This window comes from Leptosomus discolor, chromosome 1, assembly GCF_034619465.1.
Source record: "Leptosomus discolor isolate bLepDis1 chromosome 1, bLepDis1.hap2, whole genome shotgun sequence".
NCBI lineage: Eukaryota > Metazoa > Chordata > Aves > Leptosomiformes > Leptosomidae > Leptosomus > Leptosomus discolor.
Window position 1 is genome coordinate 210,790,628 of NC_141391.1, and position 20,936 is coordinate 210,811,563.

The following is a 20,936-nucleotide window of genomic DNA, read 5'->3' on the forward strand; positions in this document are numbered from 1 at the left end:
AATCTTTCCTAATGTCCAATCTAAATCTCCCCTGGTACAACTTGAGGCCATTTCTTCTTGTCCTATTACCTGTTACTCGGGAGAAGAGACTGACCCCCACCTCACTACAACCTCCTCTCAGGCAGTTGCAGAGATCAATAAGGTCTCCCCTCAGCCTCCTCTTCTCCAGGCTGAACAGCCCCAGTTCCCTCAGCCGCTCCTCACCAGACCTGTTCTCCAGACCCTTCACCAGCTTCGCTGCCCTTCTCTGGACACGCTCCAGCACCTCAGTGTCCTTCTTGTAGTGAGGGGCCCAAAACTGCACCCAACATTCAAGGGGCGACCTCACCAGTGCCCAGTACAGGGGCACAATCACCTCCCTACTCCTGCTGGCCACACCATTGCTGATACAGGCCAGGATGCTGTTGGCCTTATTGGCCACCTGGGCACACTGCTGGCTCATGTTCAGCCGGCTGTCAACCAACACCCCCAGGTCCCTTTCTGCCGGGCAGCTTTCCAGCCACTCCTCCCCCAGCCTGTAGCGCTGTACGGGGCTGTTGTGACCCAAATGCAGGACCCAGCACTTGGCCTTGTTAAACGTCACACCATTAGCCTCAGCCCATCGATCCAGCCTGTCCAGGACGCTCCGCAGAGCCTTCCTGCCCTCCGGCAGATCGACACTCACACCCAATTCAGGTCTAAGCCCTGGCCTGACCCACCGCTGGGACCGTGACCCCACCGTGACCCCACCCTGCTCCCACCGCCACAGCCGACCCTTAAGCAGACCCACCTGGGTGCGAGGGCCGCAAAGCCGGGACACTCCTCCCAGGCCGGGCGGCGCAGCGCGGCCACCGAAGGGCGATGGCGGCGCTGCTCACGGTACCAACGGCCGCCGCCGGCCGGCGTTGCTCGGCAACTGCCCGTCATTGCCTCTTTAAGAAGCCGTTCCCGCCTCTCCCACCGCGCGTTTGATAGGCTGGGAGGAGGCGGAACCGCCTTACGATTGGCTGAGGGGCGGGGGGGAGGCGGGGCCGCGAGGGAAGCGTGGCGGAAGCGGCGCGCCATTCTGCGACCATGAGCCGGTTCGGGGGTCGCGTGCGCGAGTACCCCGCCGTCTCCATCGACCGCTTCGACCGCGACAACCTGCGCGCGCGCGCCTACTTCCTCTCGCACTGCCACAAGGGTGAGCGCCGCCCCCCGCCCGTCCCCATGGCAACCGCACCCCCCCCCCCCCCCCCCCCCGCCGCCCCCCGGTGACGGCCGTGCCGTGTCTCCCCAGATCACATGAAGGGGCTGCGGGCGCCCGCCCTGAAGAGGAGGCTGGAGGGCAGGTACGGGCTGCGGCGGGGGAGGGGGCGAGGCGGGAGAGGGGCTGCCCGGCCCGGAGCCCGGGGGAGGGGAGGGGGCTGGGACGAGGCAAAGCGCGAGCAAAATAGGGTAAGGAAACGGTGATGGGACATAGAGTGACGGAATCGGAATGGTTTGGGTGGGAAGGGACCTCAAAGACCATCTAGTTCCCACCCGCCTGCCATGGGCAGGGACACCTTCCACCAGACCAGGTGGCTCCAAGCCCCATCCAGCCTGGCCTTGAGCACTGCCAGGGAGGGGGCAGCCACAGCTTCTCTGGGCAGCCTGTGCCAGGGCCTCACCGCCCTCACAGCAAAGAACTTCTTCCTAATACCTAATCTAACTCTCCCCTCTTTCGGTTTAAAACCGTTACCCCTCATCCTATCACCACACTCCCTGATCAAGAGTCCCTCCCCACCTTCCCTGTAGCCCCCTTCAAGTACCGAAAGGCCGCTATAAGGTCTCCCCAGAGCCTTCTCTTCTCCAGGCTGAACAACCCCAACTCTCTCAGCCTGTCCTCACAGGGGAGCTGCTCCAGCCCCTGATCATCTCCGTGGCTTCCTCAGGACTCGCTCCAACAAGTCTGTGTCTTTCCTGTGCTGGGGCCCCCAGAGCTGGACGCAGCACTGCAGGTGGGGTCTCACCAGAGCAGAGTGGAGGGGCAGAATCACCTCCCTCGACTTGCTGGCATCTTTTTAGGCAGCCCAGGACACAATTTGCCTTCTGGGCCACAAGCGCACATTGCCAGCTCATGTCCAGCTTTTTGCGACCAGCACCCCCAAGCCCTTCTCTGCAGAGCTGCTCTCAATCCCTTCATCCTCCATTGATACTGGGGATTGCCCCGACTCGGGTGCACTTTGGATTATTCAACTTCACGAGGCTCATGAACCTCATGAGTGATGTACAGCAAGCAAGGGAATTTCTTTTCCTTCTTTTTCTCCTTTTAGCAATGAAATTTTTCTTCTTTTTCCTCCCTTTCATTGCCAAGTTCAGTGCTGTTTCTCACAAGATTCCAGTCTGTTTTTTCACAAGACTTGGGGCCTATTATTTTCTCTGATGGACCAGGAGGTCTATCAGCAAGAATTCTTTTCCCAAGCTCGGTCCTGCTTGAATTCTTTTCCCAGACTCTGGTCCTGTTTTTCACAAGACTCAGGACCCATTATTTTGTCCAATGAACCAGGTGGTCTCTCAGCAATACAGACCTCACGACTATGCCCTTGAGAAAGAAGAACACCGAAACACTGATAAAAGAGAAACGTCCTACCCTGGAAAGTACCACCAGATAGTCTTGCTTGTTTGTACTGATATATGTATTTAGGCAAGGACAATTAATCAGTGAGAAACACTTTTTGAGGAAAAACATCCTTGAAAATCTGTAAACTAGTTAAGGTAGTTTATATTTTTCGTTTTAGAGAGCGTAACAATAAACACCTTCTGAGCGTGCGTAGTGATTAAGTTATGTGGCTGTGACGTGTATATAAACTAAAGCAAAACAAGGAGGTGTGTAGCTTTGCAATATCCACCTGGCACCCTTCTCTGCACAGAATCGAGATAAATAAATATCTCAGCTCTGTGTGAACGATTGGCCTGGTGCACACCGGGTACCAGACCCAGCCTGTGGGACGACAGTCTTGGCGACCCAGGTGGGACCGCACTGACAGCCTTGCCCGGATTGTCTTGCCGCACCCGACGGGGAGAAAAGAACCGAGGGGGCCTCCAGCGCGCGCCGACCCGTTAGTCGGGGACTCCAGCAGCTTCTCTCCCGCGGCCGGGCGGTAAGCGACCCAACGGTGCAACGCCACAGCGAGATACTTCTGTGAGGCTTGCAGGACCGGAGACATACAGGTTGGCAGCTGATTTTTGTGTTGCTTGAATTTAGTATCTGCTCCCTGGTTTGTCCTGCATGAGACGCACCGCTAAAGGTTGGCAGCAGTAGTTTTATACTCACGGGTGCCTAAGGAACGAGGAGCAAGCGGCTCTCTTTCCAATAGCTGAGTGTGTGAAGCCCGGGGTCAAAACAGTTTTTTCTGTGATTTATATCTGAATTTGTGCGCACACTGTTCTTATTCAGTATAAAAATTTAATCACAAAATAGGTTCAGGTAGTTCTACTGGTGTGTTTCCGTATGCTCCTTTAGGATGCATCCTGAAAAATTGCAATCAATTTGGTGGGGATCCCCGAACTAAAGAAAAATTGCAAAGGTATTGCTGGCAGTGGTGGCCAATGTGTGGATTAGATGAAGGGAAAAAATGGCCAGAATATAGAACTTTGAGTTAAAATCTTGCAATTAATATTATTTTGTTGTCAAAAGGGTAAGTGGGAAGAAGTTCTGTATGTTGACCTTTTCTTTGCTCTAAGAGATGATTGTGAGACTCATGAGAAGTATAAATTGTCTGGGAACGATGCAAATGGGATTTTTGTACTGGCTGAAAGTACACGCGAGGAAGTGAAAACTAGATATTGCACTGCTTGTAATGAAGGGAAAAGATGCGTTAAGGTGGCGCATGAGCTTGAGGATGTACCAAGGCTAGTTCAGCTGAGGAAAAGCGAAATCGATGATGGTCGTGATGAGGAATCTCCTACAGGGAGCAGCGGAAAGACCAGTTTTAGTCCGATCTCTGGAAGAACGAAGGGACAACGTCCTATTATATTGCTGCCTTAAGACAAGCAATAGGGGTGGAAGATTTACCGGTATTTGTGCATGTAGCTTTTGCTGCTTCTGATCTGCTGAGCTGGAAACATTCTGTGGGACCTTACTGGGAGAATGCAGGGAAAATGCATCAGTTACTAGAAACTATTAACACACAACCCTAATTGGGGAGGCATACAAGCTATGCTAAGTAGTTTCCTTTACAGCTGAGGAGAGGCGATTGGTGCTTGAAAAGGGTAGGGAAGAAGGGGAGAGGAGACATGTGGATGATGATATCTCACAGTTTTTGCCTAGAACTGATTCTGAATGGGATCCAGATGTTAGCGCAGGAAAAGCACTGCTTAGAGAATACCAACAGTTTGTTTTGTGTGGAGTCCAGCACGGAGTACCAAAGCCTAAAAATATGGATAAGCTTTAAGAAATTAGGGAATTGATGAAAGTTCATCAGCATTTTATAAACGCTTGTGTGAAACAGCACAGCGATAGACTGACTTAGATCCGGGTGAGGTGAACAGGAAAATGTTTAATATGCTGTTTATAGGGCAATCGTCTCCTGATACAAGAAGAACGTTACAAAAGGTAGATGGAGTTGGGGGAATGTCTGCTTCTCAATTAACTGAAATTGCTTATAAAGTATATAATAATAGAGATGAGGTAGAGAAAAGGGAAAGACGTAAAGGAAAACATAAAGGAATGAAATTGCAAGCCTCACTGTTTACTGCTGCCATCTGTGACTTCTTTGAAAGGTGGTAGGGGAAGAGCTGTTGGGAGAAATGGGAAGAACAAAGCAAGACGGGGGGGGACAACATGGGATTCCCTGCCGTTTTTCCCTGGGAGTCTGTCAGTGCGTGGAGACAGTGCTGTGCCTGTGCTGTGAAGGAGGCCAGCTGCGCTCTGAGGTGTATGAGCAAGCAGGTAGCCAGCAGTTTGAGGGCAATGGTTATTCCTCTCTGGTCAGCACTTGCGAGACCTTGGGGTACTGAGTCCAGTCCTGGTCTCCCCTCGACATAAAATGAGTGACATCGGTGTTTTGGAGCAGGACTGCCAAGCTGGTCCGGGGCTGGAGCACCTGATGTGTGAGGAGAGGCTGAGAGCTGGGTGTCTTCAGCCTTTAGAATAGGAGGCAAGCGTGTATCACTGTTTGCAGGCAGGGGTAGAGAAGATAGAGCCAGGCTCTTCTTGGAGGTGCATAATGAAAGGGCAAGGGACACCTTTTCTTTTTCATCGTGAGGAGGGTCATACGTGGGACTGGGCCCAGAGAGGTTGTGGGCCAGTTCCTAGGCACAGTTTAATTTATTAGAGTAGATACTGCATCTCCTCAAATGCAAGCAGAGAATCTCTCTTTGCTCATCAGGTCTCTCTGTGCACAAGCTAGAGCTTTACAGGAAGTGCTCTGTGTTCGGCTGCACGCTAACTGTCCCAAATACCTGTTCCAGGGAAGGTGTGCGTGTCTGAAACAGACCTTGGTGGGTATAGAAACGAGCACAGATACGTGTACGTGTGACCATGTACCACACACTTTATGTCTGCACAAAACCACACAGCCATGGGCACACACAAGTAAGTGTTGGGGTTTGCTGTGTTGAAGAAAAGCCTGCTCCACAAGGTGGAGTAACTCACCTTCATCCCGCTTCTGGTTGGGGCAAAACGGCTCCTGAGGGCCTACTGCTCTGCAGGTCTCTTCAGATGAGAGAGGGGCCTGAGCGCATGGTTTGGTGCCAGGTGCTGATGTTCCCTGCCTCTACTTTTAAAACCACTCATCTGTGTTTTTTGTCTCCTCACAGCTTGAAAGTTAAGTTATACTGCTCACCGGTAACTAAGGAATTGCTGTTGACTAGCTGGAAGTACAAGTTTTGGGAGAATCACATTGTGAGTGTCTGTTTGTAAATTAGCACTGTCCAAGCAGTGATTCTAGGAAAGAGGGGGCTTCCCCTCCTCAGAAATGTCTAAATGTTGGTGTTGATAAGGGCTTAAGTATTTGCATCAATTTGCCTTTGCTTGCTGTGTGGGATTGGTATGTTGTCATTTACTGTTCAGTCTTATTTCCTTCCACAAAATTTATCCTTTTCTCTCAACTTCAGCTTTAAACGTCCTGCATCTGGGCATTCATCATACATATCGCTGCTTCATTGCCTTACCTTGCCCATATCTCTTTGCTCCTGTCCTTAGTTAATTTCTCTTTTGCTTCACTTAAAGTCTTAAATTGCTTGGAGTATATATATAATCTTTTAGTTATATTATTTTCCTTTTGCTTTTTAGAAAATGGACTATCACTAACATGAAAAGGTTTTAGTGATATAAAATCACCAAAGAGCTTGATTAGTTTACTTGATTTCCACTGTTTTAAGCCAGACTTTGGGTCATGTAGGGGTCTGACTTCTAGTTACTTCCTTCCCTTTGCAGTTGCAGGCTTGGAAATGGAACATGTTTCTTTTCACCTCTTACTCTGCGTACATACATCATCACATAGTGTAAGGATTTTGCAGTATCCCCCAAGCAAGGAGAGTTTTCAAGTCAAGTGGTAGGTCAAGAAGGACTTTCAGACAAGCTGAAACTTGTTTTCTTGGGGGAGTGATGGCTCGGAGTTTCCTTAAATAGGTTGTAAGTGTGGCTCTTAAGCTCTGTATGCCAAGAAACGCGTACGAGTGGGACCTAGGGGGTAAGGCTGGGTAAGAGAAAAAAGAGAAGTAGGGGACTTTTCTGTTCAAAGTCATAGTTTAGTTGTGAAGCTGAGGGAGAAGATCACCAGCTTTATATGAAGCCTTGAGAAACAGAAATATTTAACCAATTGGGGAGTGAACGTATTCAGGGCTCTGTAAAAAGGACTCTGAGCATCCCTCAGGCATGTTTGGTGTGTGAAGGAGCGCATAGGTGACAATTTTTCTAAGCCTGTAATCTTCTTGGGCTAGCAAAAATAAAGCAGGGTAGGTTTGTGGTGGCTTTTTTGTTGGTGGTGTTTGGGGTTTTTTTTACTTTTGTTCTTAAGCTTGTGCCCGTTTCCTTCCGTTATCCTGTGAGTTTACCCTAGAAGAAGAGCTCCCTTGAGGGGGGATATCTGTAAGCTATTAGGAGTTCGTGTGAGCAGTAAAAGGAAAGTAGTCAGTGCTGATCCTGACATCCCTGTTGGAGACAATCTTAATCTGGGAAGAGATGCCAGAGGTACCCATGGTGCAGTCTGAGATGAAACACAACCAACACAAATCAACACGATTAAAAAAATACGTAGAAGTTTGCAGCTGCTGCTCCCAGGAGTGACTGCTGGTAATGGCACGAGCTGGACAGGCCCTAAACCGGACAGTAGCTGTTGGATGTCTTGTTCACAAGCTTTGTCTTACAACAAATAAGCTTTCTACTTGTAGCATGACTAGGAAATGAATTAACAGCTGGTTTGATATTCACTAGACTGAAAGAAGCAATCACGATACCACCTTCCAGACAAATGTTTTTATGATTTCCAGTCTGATCTTTCTTTGTACGTACGGCATAAGAGGCTCTTTGAATCTGCTGCTGGCTTTAACGTTTAAACTGTCAAAGATGAGGTGAGAACTCTGCTGGAGATCCTGTCATTTATGCTTATGAAGCTGAACGGTGGCTGTCAGTGAAGAATTCTTCAGGCAGTTTAGATCTAAAACTTGACAGTTGTTTCACTGCAGTATGAAATTTGAGACTTACTGAGAAATTTTAAACATGTAGAATTTAGATCAGCCTCTTCAGTTTATTCTGAAACAGCTTCAGAAACTGTAGATGATAAAATTAGTATTGATGTTTAAAAAAATCAGCACTCAGTAGTGGCTTGAATTCATAGTACAAAATACTTTTTGACACACATCTGTGTTTTGGAGCAAGCTCTGAGTTTGATCGTTGTTGTGGTCTCTGGTGGAGAAGCCAGATGTTACCACCTCTGTGTGAGTACCAGCTGAATGGATCTCGTGGAGCTGCCCAGAAATTTGTGACGCAGCGTCTCGTGGATCCATCTAGTGCATTGAAACCCAAGGTGCTGAGGAGACTGCACAGCTGAGAAGCTGGAGGTTATACCTGAGGAGGGAAATAACAGGAGACTTTGCTTTCACTTTGGCTTTTTTGTGTAGGAGAATTATATACAAATATGGTCTGAAACAACAGAAAACACCAGGAGGACGGGAGCGGAGCCTGCATAGCAGCACTAACCTTGCAGACGGCCGCAGAGCATGTGTGCTGTAGGACTCTGTTCGTAGAGGGTATGGCAAAACAGGAGATTAATTGCAGTCTATAGATTAATCATCTCTACACAGAGTCATCCAAAGTTAAGGCATATGATCCAGCCAGAGAAAGTAGAGCTGTTGCTGTTAGAAGTCCAACGTGTTTTAACTTTTTTAGCCATGCACACCTTGATTGAGGTATCTCCATTTCATTTTTAAACAACTTTCAGGAAACTTTTTTTTTTCCCACTGGAAATGGAAATTCATGACTCTCTGTGGGAATATGAGCCTAATTTACAGGTTTAGCATTAGCCATAGTGGGTGCTAAAGATGTCTACATAATGAATACTTAGACATAAGCATGAAAGAAAATGTTCAGTAAACCCTGTAATGCATTTATTCATTTTGTTACAGGTTGCGTTGGAAGTTGAAACTCCAACTCAGATTTCTTTAGTAGATGAAACATCTGGTGAGGTAAGTTACTGAAAAAAAAGATTCATGTATTTATAATGGGCAGTAATACTGTTTAAATGAGCATAGGAAATGGATCTTACTTGTAACATCCCAAGTGGACAAGCTGTTTTGAAAATGTATGTTCCCCTTCTCTCCAAGACGTGCAGCCACATGAATTCTTCCCTGCTTTGTTCTTACTATCACAGCATTTTTTTGGTAATGTCTTTCCAGGGTATTGGTGATCTCCAACTTAGCTATTCCTCTTGTGATTTTTTCACTTTGTGTTTCCTGGCTTATTTTAACAAGCTTTAAGTGCAGGACTTAAAGGTCTGGTAGAGCATCTCCAGGCAAAGTGTATCCCAAGATACTTCCATGATGCTGGTGGATGCTTTGTGCATGAAAAGCTGGACATGAGCCAGCAATGTGTGTTCGCAGCCCAGAAAGCCAACTGTATCCCGGGGCTGCATCACAAGAAGTGTGGCCAGCAGGTTGAGGGAGGTGGTTCTGCCCCTCTGCTCCGCTCTGGTGAGACCCCACCTGCAGTGCTGCGTCCAGCTCTGGGGCCCCCGACACAAGAAAAACACGGACCTGTTGGAGCAGGTCCAGAGGAGGCCACAAAATTGATCAGGGGGCTGGAGCAGCTCCTCTATGAGGACAGGGTGAGAGAGTTGGGGTTGCTCAGCCCGGAGAAGAGAAGGCTCTGGGGAGACCTTATAGCGGCCTTCCAGTACCTGAGGGGGGCCTACAGGAAAGGTGGGGAGGGACTCTTGATCAGGGAGTGTGGTGATAGGACGAGGGGTAACGGTTTTTAAACTAAGAGGGTAGATTTAAACCAGATAAAAGGAAGAAATTTTTTACAAGGAGGGTGGTGAAACACTGGCACAGGCTGCCCAGAGAGGTGGTAGATGCCCCATCCCTGGAAACATTCAAGGTCAGGTTGGATGGGGCTCTGAGCAACCTGATCCAGCTAAAGATGTCCCTGCTAACTGCAGGGGGGTTGGACTAGATGACCTTTAAAGGTCCCTTCCAACCCAAATTATTCTATGATTCTATGCTTGCTCACCAGGAACCGAGGAAGGTAGGACTGCTTCTGGCTGACTTGCTTTTATGAGCACCACACAATATGCATCTCTTCTGGCATGACTGGATGGTTGTTGCTCTTCTGGGCTTGTTGGAATGTGAAGAGACTCTCTTCATTCGAAAGCAATGCTAAATGCCACAGGAGGCTGCGGGGAGTAATGTGTTACTTCCACTGTGTCAGTGAAAGGACTGGTAGTACTTACTACAGTGTGAAAATAGTGCTAACCCATCTCTTCCAGAAAGAAGACATAGAGGTGACGCTTCTCCCAGCTGGTCACTGTCCAGGATCAGTCATGTACGTCCTTTCAATACTCTAAATGTCTCTGGTGAGAACTTTGTTCCTGTAGAGTTCTCACTAAATACTGGATTTTTTCTAACCAGGAATAGGTAGTGAATTTAAAATTCTTCCTCGGAGATACTACTGTTGCGGCAGGGCCCACCAGCCTTGGTCGGGGTTGTAAAACCACCGTACTATTTGGGATCTGCCCAGACACAAGTTGTTACCTTGGTGGGGCAGATTACTTTTCCCCCCTGTGAATAACAACTTTATTTCAGTGTACTTAAAAATTATATACAAAACTGTGATTAAAAATAAATCCTCCATTTCTGAAGTATGGCATTAAAAAGAAGGTGCCCAGCTTCCTCGTACAGGTACCCAATAGATTCCTTTGGCTGCAACAGCCAGCTGGGCTGTCCTCACAGAATCTGTGAGGCTTTTGTCTTCAACTCTGACCAGCCTGGGCACAGGTCATTCCCCAGACATACTGAGTCTGAATTATTGGGTTTGTCTGAATTTACTCTCGGACCACATTGAGCCCAGTACTTGTAGCATATCGTACATTAGTCACGGGCTGCCCTGCCCTAAGCAAGGTAACGGTTATCGACACCTGGCATTTAAGGCTTTATATTGTTGAGTTTAAACCAAAGTGTTTCTGTTCGTAGGTTTTTGTTTGAAGGCGGCAATGGCACTGTGCTGTATACAGGGGATTTCAGGCTTGCAAAAGGAGAAGCAGCCAGAATGGAGCTTTTACATTCAGGGACCAGGTGAGACTTCAGCTATTCATGGGATTTAGAGAGAATAAAAGATCACGCAGGCATGGACAATTCAGGAATAATATTCTGGATTAAAGGTACTTGCAGTCAGGCAATACTGCAGTTACAAGCCCCTTTTGACTTGCTGTTTGTAACAAAGAGGAAGGATTGCCTCCTTTTGAAGAGAGAGGAAGGGGTATCTCTCAGTACCGTGATGCAGTGCTCACTCAGTACCACTTTTCTCTGTTGCAGAGTAAAAGACATCCAGAGTGTGTATTTGGACACCACTTTTTGTGATCCCAAATTTTATCATATACCAAGCAGGGTAAGTCTAAGTAAGCTGTGAGAGGGAAGGTCCTTAAAGCTGCTAATTAATTAATTATGCCCCCCTTTGTTAGGTAAGTCTTGCAAGGCAATGCCGTTTTGCATTACCAGATCACAGCACTTCGGAAGTATCGTCAAGGACGATTCACAACATTCTCTGAACTTTTCAGGAGGAATGTTTGAATGGGATCTTGGAGTTAGTGCGAAGCTGGACTTCACTGACTCGCTACCATGTTGTGTGGCTGAATTGCAAAGCTGCTTACGGATATGAATATTTATTCATAAACCTCAGTGAGGAGCTTGGAATCAAGGTAACGTTTCTGTGATTGTCACTTTAGAACAGATCCTCAGGAATGATTGTGGCCAGTCTTCAAGCTCCATGTTTACCTCTCTCCCTTTTATGTTGTGAATGATAAAAGCCTTTTCATTTACATACGGCAGTAATAGCAGATATATTCTGACTTTCTTTGATGAATATTCATCCCTCTTCAGCATAGGAGGTATGTTCTGCTTGTTCAAGAGGTCCAAGTTACTTTTGGCTAACACTTCTCCACTTGGACGTTATTAGAGGGTAGTAATTGTTTCAGTGCCTGCCAGCGTTTGTTGAGAGGAGAACCACATCTGTATAGTTGCTTCAGCTGCACTCTGGCAAACACATGGAGCTAATTAAGAGTAAACTCTGCCTTTCTCTAGGTGCACGTGAACAAACTTGATATGTTCAGAAACATGCCAGAAATCCTCTACCACGTTACTACAGATCGACACACTCAGATTCATGCCTGTCGACATCCTCGGGTGTGTATCGTTTTGCAAAGCCTCTGCTGACTTTGCTGTGAAAGACTGGTGCTAATGTTTTGGTCCTATTGTGCTAATGAAGACTTGGGCAAAATGGTATCTTAATGTAAAGAAGAGAGAGAAATTTAGTTTAAAAAGAAAAAAAAAAAAGCAAAAAAGGAAAAACTATATTAGCTGATGGTGAAATAGTTTAATTGTATTTGAAGCTTGAAAATTTTATTTTTAAATGAAGTAAGATGAGCAGCAGATGAGACCAGTCAGGTATTATCCATTTAAATATATCAAAAGCAGCTCAGATGGTGCCTTCTGCAGCCACACACTGTGTGCTTGTAGTGTATGGCCTTCCCTTTCCGGGATGTCTCTCAAGTCGAAGGCTCCAACTGGGAGGAGCGCAGGTAGAGCTGGAGATGGCACCTTGGGTCATGGGTCTCTGTGATTGATTTGCTTTGTGGGCTGCACTATGGAAGCAAGATGCAAGGACAACGAGTGTTTCAAAGGAGTTGGAAGCGAGATGAAAACTTGGTCTGGCTAGATACTGTGTTGCCCGCTTTCTGGGGGGGAAAAGGTCAAGATTACACTTAATTTTATTTTGCACTTGACAGGATGATGACTGCTTTCGAGGGAACAGACTGCCCTGTGGGATGACTTGCCAAAATGGAACTCCCTTGCACGTTATCAGCATCAAACCCTCCACTATGTGGTTTGGAGAAAGGATCAAGAAAACCAACGTAATAGTGAGGTGAGCATTTGGGCCATGCAGAGACCTGTTGTTTCAGGTGCGTGTCTTGCCTGACGCTTGTATAACTGAATCTCAAAATGGACTTTTTAAAGGTAGATTATGCTTGCCAGTCGACAGAGGTTAATGAGCAGTTACCTAATTTTTGTGCCTCCTCTTTTTTTTTTAGGACTGGGGAGAGTACATACAGAGCTTGTTTCTCTTTCCACTCTTCATACAGCGAGGTTTGTATACTTGTAGTACTGAGGATACATTGATTAAAAAAAAAATTAAAGGAGTTTTGATTATTTTGGAATGAATGACACGACTTGCCACAGTAAAAAAAAGTCTTTTCAGTAATAAGACGTAATGGGATAGGTGGTTCTGGATGCTGAAGACAGATAAGTTTGTTTTAATATAGCTGCAGAAGAGCATGTTAACGTGGGGCAGGATTACGAGCCTATTTTTTTTTGTTCTCTGTTCTTGAAGTATAGGTCACTGCTACAATTGTTTTGACTGCCCTTCTATTTTAGATTATTGTGTAACTATGCAATGTTTAAAGCTTGGAATTTTGGTTTTCAAGACATTGGTTATCTGCTGTGACTCGGTTTTGGGTGGGTTTGCCTTCTTTTCCCTGCCCACACATTTAAACAGAATCTTCTCACATTGTAGCTGCCACTGTTACTCCTCTTTCTGTGTTAAAAGACTAGAAGGAAATTGGTCATGGCAGCATCCTCTCCAGATTCACACACTTTCATTTAATATGACTCAATCCAGTTCTTAAAATACTTCTCTTTCCTAAGAAGTGGAGCTGAAACTGGATCAGTGCTAACAATTAACCTGTCATAAAGCCTTGCACATACCAAATGGAGATTATTCAGAGTCCTAGGAAGACAGTCCTGTTTTTAAGATCCTGGTTAAGTTTTAAGTTGCTCTGCCATGCAGAATTTTAGATGGAGGTACCAGCGTAGCACATACAAGATGGCAGCTTTGCTGGCAGAATATGGGGCGTGCGCATTGCGACAGACCCATACCTCCCTGTGCGGAAACAGATGGGTCCTGCTGGTCTGTATAGGTAGGAGTGTAATCCGAAAACTTGCAAGGGTTTTCAGTGCTCAGCCCTGATGAAGCCTCACCTGGAGGCGAGTGCCCCAAACCGGACACAATTCTTCAAGAAATTTAGTGCCTGGAGAGCATCTAGAAGACCACAGAGTAAGTGGAAAAAAAATTATGGGTTTAGTTATAATGGGCTTTTTAGTGGACCGAAGGGAGACTTGAGGAGGCGTCTGTGAGGAAGGGAATGTGTGATCTGCACAACTAAGGAGCTGAAGCGCAGTGAGAAAAGCGCAGGTCTGGGAAGATCTACAGCAGTCAGGACAGTGAAGCGCTGGATCGCATTCCCTAGGAATAAGTCTGTGGTGTTTTCTTTCGGGGAGAGTGATGGTCTGCCTAGTAGCTGATTGAGGTGAGGTGGTTAGGTGAGGCTGAGTTCCCAGCGTCCTTTCAGACCCGATTTCTTGTTAGGCAGCTATCACTTTGGTATTGGTCTTCACATGAGACAAGTGGTAGTAATCCCTGTAGGCCTGCCATTCCTTAGTCCTGCCATTCCTTAGTCCTGACAGTATTAACCATTGATGTGACTCCTTAAACTGCTGCTGCTTTTCTTCAATTTAGATTAAAGATTTCTTGAGCCACATCCAGCCTGTGAACGTGTATCCCAATGTAGTGCCAGTGGGTGGGACAGAAGACAAAGTTACAGAAATGTAAGTGACAAGTGGCTGCTGGATGGAGGTGATCTAATCTCTGTTCTTGTAAGCACAACTCCCCGCTTGGATCCCAGCCTCTCCACCAGGCCACTGCCTTTTGCTTTACTTGTCTGATAATTCTTTTTTTTTTTTTTCCCCCCTATATTCAGTCCTGCAAAGTTCAGCTTTCTGAAGAACACTTGTACGCTGTGCTCTGGCTCAGCTGGTATTCCACACACTTATATCCATATATAGAGGCTTTTCTCCTGTTGAACTTTGTTCGGGTGGGATCTGCATACACATTCATCCCACCTTACTCTGTCACCTATTTGTCATTGCTACTTAGAAGTTTCTTTTAAAGAGGGTTTCTGTGGGGACTTGAACTCCTATCCTCTGTACAGCGTCACAGAGGCCTGCTGGCTTGTGCTCCTGCAGATGTTGGCAGCTTAGTAATCACTCTTAGGGAGCAGGAGAGCAGTGGTGTTACTCAGTCTGAGCAAAATGAGGACTCATTTCTTTGATCCTTTTGCTTTTCCTCCTTAATAAGAAAGGAGATACTTTACAATTACTGAATAAAACTGCAGCCAGATTGCGAACCCTGACATCCTGCCTTCTCTAACCGAGGGACTAAAAGAGTTTCCAAATGGTGTACATGTTTTAAGGTAAATACAGAGAAATGACAGATTTCTACCTTTAAGCTGCCTAAGCTCACCAATGATTAAGAACCTTTCCTAGCTATTGCTGCCTTTAACACTCTTGCTGCAATGCCTGTGAAAGGCATGAAGCGAGTACTTAGATCAAGTTAAAAGATTTATTTTTGCTTCTGAAAGTATCTGCTGAGTTCTAAATATTAATCACTTTTGTCATTCACCTCAGATTAAAGCCATTATGCAGGTCATACAGGAGGAACGTGGAACCCAGGTACAAGCCCTTAGGAACGCTAAAGAGAGTCCACGAGAGAGACTTCTCTGATACAGGTAAAGGTTCTGCTGGTGCTACTGTGCCTTAAATGAAAGTCCAAGACCAAGCAGAGGTGCCAGATGCCATGGTGTTCACCATTGTCTGTGTGCAAAGCAACAGTGAGAAAGGAGAAATGTACATTAAATGAACGTAGGTTTTAGGAGGGTGAGAGGGCACCGATTGTGTAAAAGCGCCCTTGTTTGCAGTCTGAAAATGTACTTAATGCTCCACAGCCCTTTAAGTTTCTGGCAGAGTTCCACCCCCAAGTCCTAGACCATCCCTAAGAAAGGTTTTGCTGACTTTACCTGTATCACCTCCTGCGTGGCAGAGGACGGAGTGGTACAGCAGTGGAATTGCTCCTCTGTTGTCTCCCCCTGCTGACTTTTTAGCACCTAGTAGCTTTTTTAACTTATGGTGGTAAGTGAATGCTGTACGTAGCCTCTGGAGAGCCCCTTGGGAACTAGAAGACAAGTCTGGGCCTGCTGCATTCTCTGTGGCTATTTCTGAAGTGCCAAGCACGCAAGGGTGACGTAGTCCTGGCAAAACATGTCAGAGGCCTGAATAAATGCGTCTGCCGGGGCTACATCTGCTCTGCTGTAGCTTATGTGGAGGGGCAACCGGCAGCTCTCCCTGCAAGGCGCTGTGCTAGACTAGGCAAGGCAAACGCTGCCGGTAACGTCCTGCTAGGCCTTAGTCGGGGCTGAAGAACTTTTTCTTCTCTTTATACCAAATGAATTTCTATTAAAACTTTACTCTCAACAAAGTTTTAGCAGAGATGTGAACTTTTCTTTGTGTTTTTTGTTTTTTTTTCCCCCCGTTCTTTTCTTGACAGATGAAGATGACCTCTTTGATTCAGAATTAACTTCTGCAAGGCCAAAGATTTCAAAACGGCAGAGAGCAGAGAGCAGGCCCTCCAGCACAGGACAAGCTGAAAACGCTGGAGGAAACGTTAATGAGAGCACAGAAAGTTACAAAGCGACCACAACTTACACCTCCCTCAAGGTAGACTTCATGGACTGTGAGGAATCAAATGATGATGAGGAGGAGGAAGAGGAAGAAGAGTCTGAACAAAACACAGTTCAAGTTCTTTCCCATAAGGCAGGTGTCCCTTCCACGACAAATCTCAATGGAATAACTAGTGACCAACAGGAGTCTGATGCCGATGTCCCTCGCTGGGATGCGTTTTTTAAGTGTAACAAGCTAGAAGAAAGCTCTGAAAATGAGGACAACTTCCCATCTTCAGCAGATGCTGGTGGGTCCCAGTCACTCTTCAGTGATTCGGATGGAGTAAGCGACTCGACACACATCTCCTCCCAAAATTCTTCTCAGTCAACACACATATCGGAGCAGGGGAGCCAGGGCTGGGATAGCCAAATGGACACAGTACTCATTACCTCCCAAGAGAGAAACGCCTTGGACTTCAGCTGCTTCAGCAAAGGTGGGAGCAGAACAGTTGTTTCTGTGCTGCAGGAGACCACCAAAGACAGTCAGCCTGACGACAGCAGGTGGAAGCCAGCGGGTCAGACTCGATCTCGTGCCTACAACGTTGCCTGTGACTTGAAAAGCAAAGACTGCGAGAGAGACGCAGAAGCTGGCACTGCTCACGTTCATGACGTGCTGGTGGAAGTGACCGACAGCTCCAGGACCCCTGATCTAGAACTGAGGAGGGACTCCCAGAGCTCCTCGGACTTTGAAATTCCCTTGACTCCTGGTGCTGAAGTGCCTCAGCCAGATAAACTGCTCTGTTTATATAAGAAGTTAGCAGCCGGTGAAAACATACTCAATGAGAAAAAAGTCTCCTGAAGTTGGGTGTAACTGATTACACCACGATAACAAATACTGACATTTGTTTGTTAAACGCTGTATTATTTTTCCCTTTAGTGCTGACTGCTATCTGCAGCTATGCCAATTCATGCAATTTTTAAAGAAATATCTTGCTGTCAGAACTAGAAAGTTGCAGCCTGTGTAACTTTATCGTTCCTTCCATGAAATACTGAAAAGGAAATATTCCTAGGAGGGACTGTAAAAGCCTTCTAGCTCCTGAGGTTCAGTTCTCCAGGACTGTAAGGAGACCAAAAAAAGGACCAGACAAAACTAAGGGTAGAACACTGAATGAAATTTAGTGTTTCTCTTTATCGTGAGGTCTAAGAGTTTGCCTTTAATATATATGTGATCTCAGGTTTTAATAAAATACCACATTTTTAACTGTGGGGAGGAACACGACATCTTTCAGGCACAACCGTGCAAACAATGCAATAGTTGCACTTTCACTTCAATCCTGAGTTTTCACTGCAGCTATTTTTAAAAACAGCTGAAGAACAGATTAGAAAACTACTGAGAAGTGGTTTGTTTTTTTTTTTTAATAAAATCGTTCTTTACAAGGAGTCTTTTTACATGGAGCAAGTGCTGATTTTAACTCCTGAATGAGGTACTATACGCCACTGTCCATGGTTTAAATCTAACTCCTTGCAACCAACTTGTCATCAGTTCCTCCGTGTTTTGGTTTGTTCTGAATTTTCTTCAGAAAGACTTAAAATCCTGTGGCACGGCGAAACGCTGGCACAGGCTGCCCAGAGAGGTGGTAGATGCCCCATCCCTGGAAACATTCAAGGCCAGGTTAGATGGGGCTCTGAGCAACCTGATCCAGCTAAAGATGTCCCTGCTCACTGCAGGGGGGGTTGGACTGGATGGCCTTTGGGGGTCCCTTCCAACCCAAACTGTTCTATGTGGTTCCAAAGCCACCACCAGCAGTAGCCTGCTCGGAGGCTAACTCACAGCAACAGACCTAACCTGTTATCCTGGACAGGCTGTTCTGTTGGTCAGGCCTCTCGTATTACCAAATGTCACCTCCTTTGTTAAGCTGCAGTGCCTACAAAAATGCCTAAACACCAGAAGTCATCTAAGAATCCATGTGGTCATAATGAAACAGAGAAAACTCAGTAACAACTCAGTGCTATTAAGCAGGTATTCCTTATTGCGGCGCCGGGCAGCACGGGGGATAGCTCCTTCCATACATGCGCACCCAAGCGTTAGGGTTCTTGCCTTAGATTTACAGCTTTCATGTTTACTCATTACATTTCTAAGAAAAGGTTGGGTTATTCTAATTATTTCCAGGAATTCATTAACAAAAGTTCCTCCCGTAGTCCCGCCTCCGTCCACCGAAGTTACGCCCCCGTCGGGGGTCCTTGGTGGTCGTTGGGGATGAAGGTCCGAGTCTTCCTCATGGTTGAACTTTTGAACTTGTCCTGTGGCGCATGCCCTGTACCATCCTGGGTCTTTTCCAGTCCACAGAACCAGCTCTTGCTAGCTGCCCTCCCTATCTCTCCTGCTCAGTCCTTCGTGTTCCTTGAGCCCCACAGTCTGACTGGAGGATTCCACCTGGTGTCCTTCGCTTGGTGGATTCTGCTTCATTCTTGTCTTTAAAGTGTTAGTTAGTCTGCAATGCATATAAGCATAAGGGGTAGTACAAATCGGCCTTCCTTTCTATTGCTAAAGGCTGGTCAGCAGTTCTTTTCTAAAAGCCAGTTTTCCAAAAGCTAGTTAGCCATTCTTTATTACAATAAGTCCCAAAGAATTAAACAGACTTTTAGTATGACAGCTCTCCCCTCTGCACGTGTCTTCAGTCCTTCTGCCATCTTCAGCGATACGTGAGCATTAAACCAACCAGCATTCCACTGCTGGGAACGGGGCGGGGGGAGAACAAGAATTGCTATCTTCTGTACATGGTGTTAAGGATATTCAAGCCCATGTATTTCGCCACTGTCACCTTGCACACTCTGATCCTGGGATTTGACATAATTTCCAAGGGTGGTCTATCAAGTTTGTTTTTTTTTCCCAGCAAGCTTGAAAGCAAGAGAAACTGCTGTTGTAACTACCTCTGTGAATGAAGTCATATGGAGCAGAATTTCTTCTGTTGGCTTGTTTCCTTAACTGTACTACACGTGTAAATTCAGGGCTATGTTTACAGTGTGCTTAAATATACAGGAACCCATTCTGCTTTAGACAAGCTGACAGTGTAAATTTATACCAGTTCTGAGCAGCCATAAACTGGATAGGAAACACACGACTTCCTCATGAGCACTCCCCTACAGTCCTTACAGTGCTAGAAAATTGGGCTACAGTACAGGAATTAAGAGGTTGCAGTCAAAACAAATTCTACTGCTCTAGCTCCCGCTAATTGTGACAGGCCAAGATTATTTTTTTTTTTAAGAATGACAACAACAAGAGAAAAACTAAATTTAATTTATTTTATCAAAAACTATAGGAAGATAGCAATACTAGAGATCACACATTATGAAAAGAAAATATTCCTGAGCTTACAAACTGCATATTCTAATGTACACAGTCCTAAAACATACGTTAGAAATAACCAAAAGATTGACTTAACTTTAAGATTAAATAAATAGACAATAGCATTTCTTTACAGGTGATCTTACAGCTTTAGTTTTGCTACAGAAAAACAAACAAACAAACAAAAGAACAGCTACAGGATAGCTCACCGGTCTGTAAGAAGTGCATATACAGCACTGAACCGGTGGCCATGGTGATGCTCAGACCATAACCAAAACAAAGGCAGAAGCTAGGCTGGTTTAGGCTCTTTAAGAAATTGAAAATAGCTTTTTTTTTCCTTTTCCAATTTGGCAATTTTTCCTCAAACTCATAAAAAAGGCAAAAGGAGTTTTAAAAGTGACACAGTGTCCCATTAAGCTAATTCACTGACTGCAATCCAAATGCATTGTGAATATGTAAATATAAAATACTGTTCAAGGCTCTAAATTGGAAACCAGGGACATGGGTTTACTTCAAATAAATACAAAATACTGTTTCCTCCCAGAACACAAACTAACAGTCCTTCACTTACCGCACGAGAGGTAACACACGTTCTTAAACAGCCGTGTTACTCCAGTGCTGGTGGTAACATGCACTGCCTTGGGAAAGAGGCCGACGCTGCACTCAAGTACAACTACTCAGACTTTTCTCTTTTAAAAGACGTTTACATGCAGTATTCAATCAGACTGGGCATAGACAGAGTGTCGAGCCAGCCCTCTGTCACCTTGCACAGGAGGGGCCAGAGAAACCGACTGGGTAATGTAGCTGCTCTCGCCCTCCTGTCCCGAGAGGGACGGCTGCAGCGGGTTCAGAGGCTGGAGACTGCAGCTTCCACCCGCGGGGACCGCCGCGCTGGAGCCGGCCACGCGCAAGGGCAAGCACTACCGACTGCAAATGAGGTGCGATCATCCAGAGTTTGCTGACATTAAAGCTCCACATTTCACTTCAAATTTATATATTAAATAATTCATTAGAGATGTGGCATGATAAAAATTGACTAGATTTAACATTTATCCAAGTGTGTGGGTATCAGTGAGCCTATGTCAAGTGTAATGAGTAATGTCAAATACTTTAAAATCTAAGCAAACTTTCTCCTATTCTTTACACATATAAAGTATCTATTTCAACGTGTATCTCTTTGTATTGCAGATCACAAAACTTACACAGCACTTTCAGTGGCCCACACTCTTCACCCCAACCGCGAAACCGATTTTGGCTAGCAGCATAGAAAATTTCACTTTCTGCCAAAGAGCCAGATCTTCAGTGTAAATGCAACTGTGCTTCTTAATGAACAAACAAGCTGTATTACCCTCTGAAACACTCTTCTTGGAGTGCCAGTAATTAATATG

General features: G+C 45.9%; 1 protein-coding gene across 1 annotated transcript; it reads left to right on the forward strand.

Annotated features, from left to right (window-relative positions):
• The first annotated feature begins 1,053 nt into the window (after positions 1-1,053).
• On the forward strand, positions 1,054-17,061 carry DCLRE1C (DNA cross-link repair 1C). The gene is made up of 14 exons (XM_086474576.1): positions 1,054-1,162; positions 1,259-1,310; positions 5,761-5,845; positions 8,569-8,628; positions 9,927-9,982; positions 10,630-10,731; positions 10,972-11,044; positions 11,214-11,354; positions 11,737-11,838; positions 12,441-12,577; positions 12,744-12,798; positions 14,228-14,316; positions 15,175-15,275; positions 16,091-17,061. Exons 1-14 carry the CDS (start codon positions 1,054-1,056, stop codon positions 17,059-17,061), a joined length of 2,133 nt encoding a protein of 710 aa, XP_086330702.1.
• Positions 17,062-20,936: the final 3,875 nt, after the last annotated feature.